General features: G+C 42.6%; 1 protein-coding gene across 1 annotated transcript; it reads right to left on the bottom strand.

The window, feature by feature from the left end:
• Positions 1 to 429: 429 nt before the first annotated feature.
• Positions 430 to 14,868, bottom strand: mapda (N6-Methyl-AMP deaminase). The gene is made up of 10 exons (XM_080736809.1): positions 14,688 to 14,868; positions 11,108 to 11,235; positions 9,419 to 9,479; positions 8,343 to 8,430; positions 7,724 to 7,805; positions 6,802 to 6,928; positions 5,899 to 5,979; positions 4,270 to 4,408; positions 3,417 to 3,517; positions 430 to 1,692 (listed from the first exon to the last, which is right to left on the bottom strand). The coding sequence occupies exons 1-10, from the start codon at positions 14,730 to 14,732 to the stop codon at positions 1,483 to 1,485; spliced, it is 1,062 nt and encodes a 353-aa protein (XP_080592935.1). The 5' UTR covers positions 14,733 to 14,868; the 3' UTR covers positions 430 to 1,482.
• Between the last annotated feature and the right edge of the window lie 482 nt (positions 14,869 to 15,350).

Here is a 15,350-nt window from a genome sequence, read left to right as displayed (position 1 = left end):
TACATTCTTAAAGAAATTGATTTGTAGATGGATTTTATTTAGAAAAATATCTCATAAAACTACATCTGCATCGAGGTCTCTTTTAATCACTTATAAACATCACAAGTATGCAAATAATGTTGTCCCTTTTTAAATCTAACACAACCACATGGACACAAACACCTCACAACCTCTGGACAGAACAGATGCATCGCTGGAGTGTTCTAGCACAAGTAGGGCTGTCACCATTATGACATTTTACGTTAATTAATTGTCACTCGAATAATTACATAATTGTGTTTTTGTCGTTGATAATTAGCCAGTAGCTATGCCCCTCCCCTAAAAGCTTTTGTCCAATGCTAGCTTAGCAACCGGCAGCTTGCCAAGGCAGTTGCCAAGGCAAACCTTGGCAAGCAGGAAGTTATTCTAAGCTAGCATTGGACAAAAGCTTTTTGGGAGGGGCATAGCTACTGGCTAATTGCATTTCTGTTTGGCTTTTATGCTTTGAAGTTGCTCATGGCAGATATGACACATAACCTAAATATACAAAGAAATGTCTGACATATTTGACAACTTTATACTTTAATGGTCTGTAATTCGAGTGTACAAAATAGAACCAAATGGACCCATGGGTCTGTAACTATAGCCCCGTTTACACTACAGGGTCGAACCAGAACCAAGAACCTGTGAAGTTCCGTGACCAAGTTCTGCTTACATTTCCATATAACCGGGAAGTTCTAAAAAAAGAGCAGCAGTGCTGCTGGCCCCGCCCATAGGTTCCCAGAACTCACGTTTAGTTCTACCTCAGGAGCAGGACCTAAACAAAAGGTTCCCAGAACCTGGTCTGAAACCGGGCCGTACGCTATGGAAACAAAACCACAACCAAAAAAAGTTCTGATTTCACCTCGTAGTGGAAAAGGGGCTTAAGAGAGTACACATGGAACCAAATGGACCCTTATGGGTTTGTAATTCATGTGTACAAAATAGAACCAAATGGACTGTAACTGAGGGTGCAAATGGAACCAAATGGACCCTTAAAGTAACAGTAATTCCATTTGGTTCTATTTGTATATTATGATTTACTGTCTGTGGTCTATTAATGCATACCAAACCAGGAGTCCTTGAACAAAGACAGAAAGCAGCTAACGGCTGTACTTGTATGTTTTTAGTTGTGAGTTTGTTCCAGTCTGAATGAAGCCTCAGTTTGTAGTATTTCAGTCATTGTCTTCCTGTAAGGCCTGGAGCTGCAGCTGTGTCCACCTCTGTTTCAGCTGCAGTTTGAGGCCTCCTGTAAGGCTTGGTGCTGCAGCTGTGTCCACCTCTGTTTCAGCTGCAGTTTGAGGCCTCCTGTAAGGCTTGGTGCTGCAGCTGTGTCCACCTCTGTTTCAGCTGCAGTTTGAGGCCTCCTGTAAGGCCTGGTGCTGCAGCTGTGTCCACCTCTGCTTCAGCTGCAGTTTGAGGCCTCCTGTAAGGCTTGGTGCTGCAGCTGTGTCCACCTCTGTTTCAGCTGCAGTTTGAGGCCTCCTGTAAGGCCTGGTGCTGCAGCTGTGTCCACCTCTGCTTCAGCTGCAGTTTGAGGTCCTCCGGGGCGAAGCTGCAGTCCAGGGCCTGCTGGGAGAGGCTCCACACGGCCTGGTGGTCCAGGGAGAACGTAGAGGCTGCCAGCTGATACTCCTGAGACAACTGGCTGCAGAACACGCCCTTATCGTCAGTCTGTCAACACAGAGACATCATCATCATCAGAACACGCCCTTATCGTCAGTCTGTCAACACAGAGACATCATCATCATCATCAGAACACGCCCTTATCATCAGTCTGTCAACAGAGACATCATCATCATCAGAACACGCCCTTATCGTCCGTCTGTCAACAGAGACATCATCATCATCAGAACACGCCCTTATCATCAGTCTGTCAACAGAGACATCATCAGAACACGCCCTTATCGTCCGTCTGTCAACAGAGACATCATCATCATCAGAACACGCTCTTATCGTCAGTCTGTTAACAGAGACATCATCAGAACACGCTCTTATCGTCAGTCTGTCAACACAGAGACATCATCATCACAACACGCCCTTATTGTCAGTCTGTCAACACAGAGACATCATCATCACAACACGCCCTTATCGTCAGTCTGTCAACACAGAGACATCATCATCAGAACACGCCCTTATCGTCCGTCTGTCAACAGAGACATCATCATCATCAGAACACGCTCTTATCGTCAGTCTGTTAACAGAGACATCATCAGAACACGCTCTTATCGTCAGTCTGTCAACACAGAGACATCATCATCACAACACGCCCTTATCGTCCGTCTGTCAACAGACACATCAGAAGACGCCCTTATCATCAGTCTGTCAACAGACACATCAGAACACATGGTCATGGTCTGTCCATACTGTCTCCATAAAGTTCTGACTTTCCGTCGTGCAGCTTTCTGAACTCTAATTCGGGGTAGTCTGGGATCACTTCACTTTTCGGGGTTGTATCCGGTCGGGAGCGGAAACCACAACACGTCATGTTGTAGTACTCAAAGACTACAATTTGCCGGAACTATCAAACCGGATTCAGTTTTAACCCAAAATATTCCCCTGCGCTCAAGGACATACTTTTAGGGCCTGCCTAATAAACTCCTTGATACAGAGTAGTTTTGCTTTTGAAAAAATCGTTTGGTATATGCATCTTTTAGTCCAACTGTTAGCGACTGGAAGGACTATACAAGGCTACTCCAGCATTTTAATAGGGATTGGGGAAACAAACGGAGGGAACCAAATCAAAGCGACGCTGCTTCTTCTAGTGGTTTCCGCGCTTTAGGTGGAAACCAAACGGCCTGTTGTGAACGAGTAGGCAAGGTTAAATTCGGGTAATGCTTTTCAGAAGATGCGAGTAACGTCATTTTGTAGTTGAAGCGGACCTTTCTGACGGAAAGTTATGTGGTCGGAGGCAGTATGGACAGGCCTTTAAGTTAAGGCATAAGAGCTGGTACTTAAGACAATCAAAATAGAGCCCTTTGTGTCTCCATAGGGAACCACTGCTGTTCATCACATTATTGACTTGGGAATGCGATAAAAACTAAAGAATAGACATGAATTCAAGTCTCCATGGGGTGAGTAATCAATAGAAATAAGTAGTTTTTTTGGGCAAACTATATACCTTTAAGTCAACCGCAACTATCATTGACATGTTTAAAGTAGAACAAAATGTTAAAATAGTTATTAATCATTAGTATTTAAAACACTTTCAAACTTATTTGGGGCATTTAATTATAGGTAGAAACCACTTTATTATGTCAACACCAAATCTCTTTGTCAAAAGAATCTACAAGCTCACAGTGCATCGCAACGGGACGCATTGTGAGCTTGCTGATCTGCTATTTTTGTCTAAGAGTTGCATAGTCTCATCTGTTCTGCCCTGACATGGAAACACTTACACAGATGACCACCGGGTGTCCTCGTTGGTACCAGTACTGGAAGTGGTGTTTGGAGTAACATGGCACAGTCTGTCCCTTCACGTTGGACGTCAGGCACAGTTCTACCGTAAAAACACAGTTCTACCATAAAAACACAGTTCTACCATAAAAACACAGTTCTACCGTAAAAACACAGTTCTACCATAAAAACACAGTTCTACCATAAAAACACACGTAAAAACACAGTTCTACCGTAAAAACACAGTTCTACCATAAAAACACAGTTCTACCGTAAAAACACAGTTCTACCATAAAAACACAGTTCTACCATAAAAACACAGTTCTACCGTAAAAACACAACCTTTGCATTTGACACATTCTGCTCAAAACACAATGGAGAAAAATAAAAGGTTCAAATTCGTACCACTAAATCGTATCATGGAGATTTAATTTATCGTGAAATCCTCAGTTCCCCAGTGCATGACGGAGGATGCACTGGGGTTCGATTCACCTTTTGTTTGCAGAGTTGCATATCTGGTACCATTTATACCCTCTATTGGTAAAACGTACTTATAATATACATACAGTCTTTTTTTCACTCAACCAAATCTCTTTGCAAAAAAATAGCAGATCTACAAGCTCACAACGCATCACAACGCGTTGTGATCTGCTATTTTTTGGGGGGGAGGGGCAAAAGTGGATTTTTATTTTTTCTTCAAGGTTTAATATAATAAACAAAAGCATACAGAAAAGATGTATGTTACCCCTCCCACCCCAAGTTCAATGTTGGGGATAGTTTGATTACGGTGATAATATCGTAAATGGTGATTTCTTTGCTCACAGTAATGTTGTTATGACATGTTGTCAGTCTTACCAAGTGGGATGTTGTTCTTCAGCACCTTGTCAACGAGGCTCTGGGACCCGCCCACCTCAGGGTGCAGGAAGGTGCCGTGACCAATCCTGTGAGGAGGAAGGTCAAGCAGCAGCTGTGACTCCTCCCCCTGGGAGGGGACCTGAAACGCCATCCGTTACCATGGTTACCATGTGTTGTGTTGTACGCTACAACATAATATCACAATCAGTTTATGTAGTAGTTGTTATATGAACAAAATAAAAATAAAATAAATACAAATAAAACAATTCACAGGGTTCTGGTGCCAGTATGTGTTTTTGTTTACAGGTGGAATAGTACAGTACTTGTATGTATGTGTTTTAAATGCCTTCTCCTGATGTAAGGTTACTGTTGTTGGTGTTGTTTTGTCTTCATGTGGCGACTACGGATGAAATTTAGCATTCTTGCTAATTCCGGTGTATTTACATTGCATTTATGTAGTGTTCATTAATATGCATTGTCCCGTCTAAATAAACAAATAAAGTAAAGTTACCATGGTTACCATGTGTTGTGTTGTACGCTACAACATAATATTACAATCAGTTACGATGGTTACCATGTGTTGTGTTGTCAGAGGCTGGTACCTCTGACAGGTGTTGTACTGACTGTAACAGAGGCTGGTACCTCTGACAGGTGTTGTACTGACTGTAACAGAGGCTGGTACCTCTGACAGGTGTTGTATTGACTGTAACAGAGGTGGTACCTATGACAGGTGTTGTACTGACTGTAACAGAGGCTGGTACCTCTGACAGGTGTTGTATTGACTGTAACAGAGGTGGTACCTCTGACAGGTGCATCATATGACTGTAACAGAGGTTGGTACTTCTGACAGGTGCATCATATGACTGTAACAGAGGTGGTACCTCTGACAGGTGCAGCGCTAGCTTCATAACGTACCTCTGACAGGTGCAGCGCTAGCTTCATAACATACCTCTGACAGGTGCAGAGCTAGCTTCATAACGTACCTCTGACAGGTGCAGAGCTAGCTTCATAACGTACCTCTGACAGGTGCAGCGCTAGCTTCATAACGTACCTCTGACAGGTGCAGCGCTAGCTTCATAACGTACCTCTGACAGGTGCAGAGCTAGCTTCATAACGTACCTCTGACAGGTGCAGCGCTAGCTTCATAACGTACCTCTGACAGGTGCAGCGCTAGCTTCATAACGTACCTCTGACAGGTGCAGCGCTAGCTTCATAACGTACCTCTGACAGGTGCAGCGCTAGCTTCATAACGTACCTCTGACAGGTGCAGCGCTAGCTTCATAATGTACCTCTGACAGGTGCAGAGCTAGCTTCATAACGTACCTCTGACAGGTGCAGCGCTAGCTTCATAACGTACCTCTGACAGGTGCAGCGCTAGCTTCATAACGTACCTCTGACAGGTGCAGCGCTAGCTTCATAACGTACCTCTGACAGGTGCAGAGCTAGCTTCATAACGTACCTCTGACAGGTGCAGAGCTAGCTTCATAACGTACCTCTGACAGGTGCAGCGCTAGCTTCATAACATACCTCTGACAGGTGCAGCGCTAGCTTCATAACGTACCTCTGACAGGTGCAGTGCTAGCTTCATAACGTACCTCTGACAGGTGCAGCGCTAGCTTCATAACGTACCTCTGACAGGTGCAGCGCTAGCTTCAGCCCGCTGTTCTTGGCTCTCTGCAGGGCTGGAAGAAAGGCTCTGCCGTGACCCACCTTAGAACAAACATCATAAGTCATGTTTACACTCACAATAACAGCGGTCTGTTCTTTGGTTCATGTTCTCCATATTCGGGGAGCCACAGGCCCAAAAGCTCGTCAAAGAAAAGGGTTGAACCTGTGATGTCAACGTTATGGGCATTTATATATTCACTGTCCCATCGACTTCACTATAAAGGAAAATAATACAAAAATAAATCTGCTTCAAGTACCATATGAGGGGTCAAACCAGGGATTTGTCATGATTCTGAATCCATTGCAAGCATTTGTTTTGCACAAAAAAACATTCCTTGGGCTAAAAATATCCCCCATAAAACAGTGAAAAGTTTTCTTTCATGAGTCATCACTTTTCACAGTTTTATGGGTCCGATTTTCTTTTATATTATTGTCCTCTATAGTGGAGTCAATGGGACAGTGATATACAAACTGCCATAACTGTTTTTTGCAATGTTTCCGACAGAGCAGGCCTCTCATTCTGTATACCTTAATGACTAAACTAAAATTAAAAGTATGTTATGGTATCACAGGTCCTCTCAGATTTCTGTCCTGTGGCTCCCCGACTACCAGTGTGTGTGTGTGTGTGTGTGTGTGTGTGTGTGTGTGTGTGTGTGTGTGTGTGTGTGTGTGTGACTGTTGGCTCTCCTCTCAGATCCACCCAGTATGCGTTGATATTTTTGATTTAGTTTTAGTTTTCAGTTTATTATAAAGAATAGTTTAGGCATAAGGGGTAAGACGGCATGCAAGACAGTAGCCCTTTGTTTTAGCTTAGTATAGAGACACTGTGTGTGTGTGTGTGTGTGTGTGCGTGTCCTCCCAGACCGTGGGATCTCCACTCAGGTCCAGTCCCACCACCAGACAATCAGAGGACAGCATCATGTCCTCCGCCAGCTTCACCGTCTCCATGGCGACGTCCGCCCCGTTCCTGCGGTCCACAGAGACCAGGAACCTTCACAATAAAACATCCTGTCATGTGGCAAACCTTCACAATAAGACATCCCATCCATAGAGACCAGGAACATTCACAATAAGACAGGTTAGGTCCATTTGGTTCCATGTGTACACACTCATAGTTACAGACCTATAAGGGTCCATTTGGTTCCATTTGAACACTCTCAGAGTTACAGACCTATAAGGGTCTAACCTCGCGTCACCAGGCTTTCTCTGGGTAATTGGGGAAAGTCTGGTATTCATTTACAACGGGCCGTTTGATCCGGTCTAGGCGGAAACCACAAGCAGAAGAAGCGTCGTTGCTTTGTTTTCTTTCCCCCAATCCCTATTAAAATGCTCCAGTAGCCTAGTGTAGTCTTGCCAGTCGCTATGAGTTGGACAAAAAGAGAAGTAGCAAAACTACTCTGCATAAAGGAGTTTATTAGGTAATAGGCCCTAAAAGTATGTCCTTGAGCACAGAGGAATTATTTTGGGTTAAAACTGAATCCGGTTTGATCTTTCTGGACAAATTGTAGTCCTTTGAGGACTACAACATGACGTGGTGTGGTTTCCGCTCCCGACCGGATCAAACCCCGAAAAGTGAAGGGATCCCAGACTAGTAGGACTAGTAAGGGTCCATTTGGTTCCATTTGTACCCTCTCAGGGTTACAGAGCTGTTATGGTCATTCAGGACAAGCTCTTCGTGTTTCTGGTAATATTATTGTCCTCTCATTTTGTACTGTATGTCCGTGGCAGTAATAGAATTCAGACAAGAATGTCCACCACAAGCCTGATCAGCACACGTTGGTCTTACCTGACATCAATGTCCACTGCCTCGTCTTTACACTGACGGATAGCTTCTAGAACCGTCTCAACATACCTCCTCTTGGTCAAACCTGACAATGACAAAACACACTTGTAGTCCCAAAGGAGGGTTTTTATGGAACACTAACAGTCTGTACTGTACTGTACTGTACTGTGCTGTACTGAATACAGTACAGAACACTAACAGTCTGTACTGTACTGTACTGTACTGTCCTGTACTGTACTGTACTGTACTGTACTGAATACAGTACAGAACAGTAACAGTCTGTACTTGACTGAATAGAACATAAAGCAGGTCTCCTGCCTCTAAACAATAACTGTAACGTCTAAATACAGCGGTTACCAAACTGTTCAGGTCAATGTGTCGCTTCGCACCACATTGTGAGCTTGTAGATCACCTATTTTCACTACTTCTTAATCAGTATTGTTCTTTATATATTTATGGATCTCTTGTAAAAAATATATAATGAAGTAAAGAATATTTTGAAAAATAGCTAACACCTTTGGCTTTCATAGAACACTTTCAGAAAGATTTCAAATATCTCTTTTCAAAACTTACTGTACTACCTACTGTACATGTACTGTAATACAAAAGGAAAGATCTTTGCCTGTGTTGCTCTCTTCTCGCGGTGTGCTCCTCAGCTCCAAGTATTTGACTCCATCTGCTGCAAACTCCTTGATCACATCTTTGGCTACCTGGAGAGACAGAAACCACACCCAGTGTGAAGTGAGGGGTGCTTTGTATCAGGTCATTTCATTAAGCGTCCCGTGAAGCTTAGCCAATGAGTCAAGTGTGGGACATATTATGTGCATAATATAATATACATACAGACAAAACCAGACATAGTAATAATACCACACTAATAATAATAACTAGAAGTTTGCGGCCCTTCGGGCCGCAAAAGTCTAGAGTTCAGGCCGCTGTGCGGCCTTCACCGCCATGTTGCGGCAGTGTGGTGTGTGTAATGGCCAAATATGGGTAGTTCTTTTTTTGAGAAAAAGACGTTTTTTGAGAAAAAAAAGTTTTTTGAGAAAAAAGTTTTTTGAGAAAAAAGTTTTTTGAGAAAAAAAAAGTTTTTTGAGGAAAAAAAAGTTTTTTGAAAAAAAAAGTTTTTTGAAAAAAAAAAAAAAGTTTTTTGAAAAAAAAAGTTTTTTGAAAAAAAAAAAAGGTTTTACATTTTTTGGGGGAAAAAAAACGTGCGCGCGCGCACACACACACACACACGCACACACACACACACACACACACACCCCTCTGTTGTAATTCGATACTCTACTCTGCTCAGCTCCTCTCCCCCCTCCCTCCCCCCCCCTCCCTCTATGTTCTGGCTCGTTGACCTGAATAACCCCTGGCCTCTGACCCTGGCTGCAGCTGCACAGTGAGTGGGGTCCTATAGCAGCCAAAAGAGCTGGCTAAAATGTGCCTGAATAATTTTGTTTTATATTACTGTACGCAATGTAAGTACATAGCATGGTGGCAAATGTGCCTATAACGTTGCCAGAGTACTGAGCAGTACGTGTACCAAGTGTGGAGCCTCTAGGATTACTGGTTTGCTGGGAATAGGGAACATACCATTTGGCACTCCATGTTGGCACTCCATGGACCCCTTCACCAATACTATATGTAAGATGCCATGGACCCGTAGAGGTCCATGGACCACATGTTGAGAAACCGTGTTCTTACCATCAATATGTCCTCCTCTGAGTCCACTAACTGATGGATCACCTTGAACACCTGGAAACACCTGCACGCACGCACGTACGCACGCACGCACGCACACACACACAAACACACACGCACACACACACACAGAGAGAGAGAGTTACATCACATTTTATTTAGAGTAGTGGTTCTTAAAGTGGAGTCGGGGTCTCTATGTACACCACAAATCATGTTGGCCCCTGGCACAACATATTTACAGACAGAGTTCCACGGTCAAATACGAAAAACTGGAGCAGCCAGTCACTCATTTTCTCTAACTGTGAAAACAAACACTATCTGTACTATTGTCTTTAAAGCCCTTTGCACACAGGATCCCATTTTTGGCAAGGATAAAAACTGACAACATGGTCAGAATCGGGACAAAATTCGAACGGGGTGTGCATGACACGATGCGTTAATTTATTGTTTTATTTCTGTATGCGTAAAATCGGACCCTGAATGCGAAGGCCTCAGTGTAGAGGAAGCAATTGATTTTGTGTGTGTGTCTGTGTATGGAATAATAAAAACATATTAAAATATAAGGCCCACTGCTCCAGGGTCCTGTGTCCACTATGGATGGATATATATGAATGTAATAATAACCCACTGCTCCAGGGTCCTGTGTCCACTGTGGATGGATATATATGAATGTAATAATAACCCACTGCTCCAGGGTCCTGTGTCCACTATGGATGGATATATATGAATGTAATAATAACCCACTGCTCCAGGGTCCTGTGTCCACTGTGGATGGATATATATATGAATGTAATAATAACCCACTGCTCCAGGGTCCTGTGTCCACTGTGGATGGATATATATATGAATGTAATAATAACCCACTGCTCCAGGGTCCTGTGTCCACTATGGATATATATATGAATGTAATAATAACCCACTGCTCCAGGGTCCTGTGTCCACTATGGATGGATATATATGTATAGAATAATAACCCACTACTCCAGGGTCCTGTGTCCACTATGGATGGATATATATGTATAGAATAATAACCCACTACTCCAGGGTCCTGTGTCCACTATGGATATATATATGAATGTAATAATAACCCACTGCTCCAGGGTCCTGTGTCCACTATGGATGGATATATATATATGAATGTAATAATAACCCACTGCTCCAGGGTTCTGTGTCCACTATGGATGGATATATATATATATATGAATGTAATAATAACCCACTGCTCCAGGGTTCTGTGTCCATTATGGATGGATATATATGTATAGAATAATAACCCACTGCTCCAGGGTTCTGTGTCCACTATGGATGGATATATATATGTATAGAATAATAACCCACTGCTCCAGGGTCCTGTGTCCACTGTGGATGGATATATATATATATATATAGAATAATAACCCACTGCTCCAGGGTTCTGTGTCCACTATGGGTGGATATATATGAATGTAATAATAACCCACTGCTCCAGGGTTCTGTGTCCACTATGGATGGATATATATGAATGTAATAATAACCCACTGCTCCAGGGTTCTGTGTCCACTATGGGTGGATATATATGAATGTAATAATAACCCACTGCTCCAGGGTTCTGTGTCCACTATGGGTGGATATATATGAATGTAATAATAACCCACTGCTCCAGGGTCCTGTGTCCACTATGGATGGATATATATGAATGTAATAATAACCCACTGCTCCAGGGTTCTGTGTCCACTATGGATGGCCGTCATGCTGGGTTGAAGGTTCAGGTGAGGTTTCCTGCTGATCAGCTTCTCCATGGTGTGACCACTGACAGAGCCGTTCAGATGAGCATGGAGTTCCTGAACCACACAATACAGAGTTTAGTTACTGAACCACACAATGACCAGAGTTTAGTTACTGAACCACACAATACAGAGTTTAGTTACTGAACCACACAATGACCAGAGTTTAAGACCAGTTAAGGTTATGAATAAGGTTAGGTTTAGACATAGTTTTACTGAGGTTGTTTAGGAATAAGGGGGAAATTCCCAGGTCCATTTGTCCGAGAAAGGTTAGGGTTAGCATTCACCAGGTTAGCATTCATTCATTCACGGTCCCGGAATAATGGGAAGGAGTATTTAGTTCACCCCCAAAATGATTTTCTTTCCCATTGATTAGTCACGCCATGGAGACTTGAGTTCAATAATATTTTTTTGTATTTGTCGCATTCCTATGACAAAAAATATATATATATATTATAGTAAATTTACCCCCATTGATTCCGGATGGGGACCCAAATGCCGGAATCAATGGGGGTAGATTTATTGTAATACATTTTTTGTTAGGAATGCGACAAAAAAACTACTCAGGGGTGAACTACTCCTTTAATGACACATCGAAACAACGCTACACGCTAGGAATAAGGCTAGGTTCAAAGGTTATGTTGAGGAATAAGGCTAGGTTTAGGTTGGCAGCCCATTTGAAGAAAACATAATACAAATACAATACAAATGGTGTCATTGTTTAGTGCCAGATTTGTCCTGAATTGTGCCGTAAATGTTATAATTTGTGCTGGTATCATTTTTGAGATATTTTACACACCACCACTGCACTCCTGCTATGTTCTACTAGCCTAGTGCTGCTGCTCTACGCTGCCCTCTGTAGGGCACACCACTGTACTGCTGCTATGTTCTGATCACTCATAACTAGATCAATAATTATATAGCCTATATAAATATATAAAAAAAACACAATTGATTAATTCAACGGCACAAATCACAGCACATCCAGCAATAGAATGAGACAATTTATTTTAGCTTTAATAGGACCCAAAGGGGGTGCAAGGCTCAGCAAACCTATCTTAAAATATCTCAAAAATAATATATGCACAAATTATAAAATGTAAGTGTTCATCATATGGGGTGCCAACTTCACAGAGGTTAAGCAAGGTAAAACATCGAATGCATAGAAATGGTAATCTAAATCAAAACACTATACAAATGCTATCAAAATTACATGTTTGGTTGGTCATTGAGGGAAAGTTCCTTTGGGAAGCACAAAAGTATGGGGAACACAATTGGCAGGTGGTGTTGATTAATTACCCCATGCCAATCACAACGCACCTGTTCATTGTGTGCCCCGTACGTTTGTGCTTCCCAAACACACTGTGTTCTCAAAGGAAGTTTTCATATGACATGTTCAGCCCAGCAGTCATTTCAGGTCCGACTGACGTCCATGTGAAGCTCGTAGAAAAGTGGAGATATTTGACTAAAAACACATGTTTTCTGCCAGAACTTTCAAAGGGATATGAAACTACCGTAACTACGGGACAATATCTGACTCCATGTCTGAGGAATTCATTATTGGGTGAGTACACAAGTAGCTTGGATGGCATATAACTGCCTCGGAGATATGTTTGCTAACTGAAAATGGATAGTTTGAAAATAGCAGAGCTACTAAGCTGAGCTTGTAGATCTGCTATTTTCAAATATTCAAGATATTGATAGGGCTCAAGTAAAGTACAAATAGCCTACCCAAAGTTGTACCAAATACAGTACAAGTACTATTGTCGAATGTTTAAGCATGCAATGTTCATCTTGTAGCATATGCTTTCCTTTACTTGAGAACATATTTCAAATATTTTATTATTTTTACATTTTGGACAAAGATAGCCTATTTAGCCTGATGTCTGTGTGTTGGGGTGCCCAGATGACCCTCTGTAATGCCCACTCTTTTAGACCAGCTACACCGTCATACTATCACTGTAGGCTTCAGATCAACACGTTGATTAAAACATGAAATATCAGGGCTGCCAAGTTCCAGACATTTTTAAGAGTGAGACATTTTTTGGGGGGGCGCGAATTTTTTTGGCCTTTTTAACATCGATTTAGAGCGATTTCGTGGCGTGTGGGGCTTAAGTTGGTTGGCGCAGACGGGGTCACTACCTCATGCTTATAAAGCATTCAAACTGAGTGACCAGCACAAGTAGAAATAAACTTGCAACAAGAATGACCAATAAATATACATTTATTAGTAAAATGTCAACCAATAGCACCTTATTCAGTTCAAGTTTCAAAATTATGACCAGAACAAAACAATACAAAAGCAGGGCTGCCAGGCAGGCACTGCAGGCAAGAAGATGTTTTCAAGTCAAGGACCCCTTAGCTAAGGGAGATGAAGCAGGACCCCCACTACATATTGTATCAATATGTTGCAAATGAAATCTTAATAGATGTCATAGATAGCTCCATAGACTTGTTTGACAGCACTGTGTATTTATCAAACATTTAAAACTCTCATCAGTAGGCTACTTCAGTGGTTCTCAAGCTTTTCAGCCTGCGCCCCAAATAATCATATTTTAACTGGGGACCCCCCCCCCCCCCCCTATAAGAGTTCAGGCAACATTTTGTATAAAACGGCTCTACTGTGAAAATAGCAGATACATGTGAGCATGTAGATCTGCTATTTTCACGATGTCTGCCTCTAATACCTGACAATGTGTACAGTTGACAGTTTAATTTGTCATTTTAGAGCTATTAAAAAGTCCTTAAATTGTCACTTTAGAAATGTGCAGATGCCCTCTATACACTTAAACGTTATGTTAGTTTGTTTAGCATACTGTTGGGTGAGAAAACAATGTTGCACATTAAGTTAATCATGGCGACCCCCCCAAAATAATTTGGGGACCCCACTGGGGGTCCCGACCCACAAGTTGAGAACCACTGGGCTACTAGTAGTGTTGGTTCAAAACCGCCCTATCTCTTCTAAAGCCCTCCTCAGAATAGGGGATATTAGGGTTGAAGACAAGTGGATATACGTGTTAACCCATGAAATTATTGCGCGTGGGCTCGTTCGTGCATGCGCTCGCGGGAGGCAAGAGCTGGATTGTGGTCATCTTTGTGAAATATCGCTCGGCGTTTACTCGCGGAGCGAGTGTGTTTCTCCACCGCGGCCCCGCGGGGCGGCGCGATCCCCGGCCCCGCTAGCTCGCAGCAACGGCCGTCTGTAGGGCTCTCTCTCTCTCGCTCCGTCGCCTGCATGTGTGTATGTGTAGAGGGGAGAGAGAGTGGAGGAGCAGTGCAGCTGCATTCACTGCGCTTAGAATTCTCCGTGCGACTTTTACCGAGTGAGAAAACCCCCGCAACTTTCGGGAGAGGTCGGTGGGATGGCTGTAAAAATGCGTGAGAAATGACAAGTGTGGCGTGTGGCGTGAGAAGAGGTTAAATTGCGTGTCTCTCACGCTCAAAGCGTGAGACTTGGCAGCCCTGAAATATTGTATTCAGTGTGTAATGGTTGTATTGTATTTACTCACCACCTTCGGCAGCTGCCTGTAAAATGCATCAGCTTCACAGTCCATGACAGTAGAAATAAAACCTGACTTTATGTGTGGAGAGTCAGTAATAATAATGTGCTTCTTTCAACAACACCAGCAAGCAGCAAGTCGGTCACTATTACCAAATAAACAGTTGAAATAAAACATGACTTGTTACTAGTAATAAATGTGCTTCAACACCAGCAAGTCGGTCACTATTACCAGTAACACCTTCCGGTGACACACTTCAAAGTAAAAGTATTGAAGCCCAATGTCATGCATGGTTCTCAATGTATTTATTTATTCTTTTTTAATTTATGTTTTATTTATTTTTTCATGTCAAGGGCGCTAAATTGATAGTTATTAGCCCGCGGACCGCCAGTTGAAAAGCTACGCCAGGGACCCCCATGAGAGAAGAGATTTTTGCGGCTCTTGTGATTCTCAACCATTTTTATTTCAAGGACCCTTTGACATGCATTAGGCTACGGACCCCCATTTAATGGCATTTCTATCTCTTGAGACCATAGTTGATATTATAAAATGTTAATTTAAATCAACCAAATGGACCTTGTCAGGGTCCATTTGGTTCAATTTGTACAGAGACAGGGTCCATTTGGTGCCATTTGTACACTCAAAGCCTGGCGACGTAAGGGTCCATTTGGT

The sequence above is a fragment of the Nannobrachium achirus genome, assembly GCF_963921795.1.
Source record: "Nannobrachium achirus genome assembly, chromosome: 11".
Taxonomy (NCBI): domain Eukaryota; kingdom Metazoa; phylum Chordata; class Actinopteri; order Myctophiformes; family Myctophidae; genus Nannobrachium; species Nannobrachium achirus.
The sequence above is the reverse complement of the archived record's forward strand: the minus strand, read 5'-3'. Positions and strand labels throughout refer to the sequence as shown.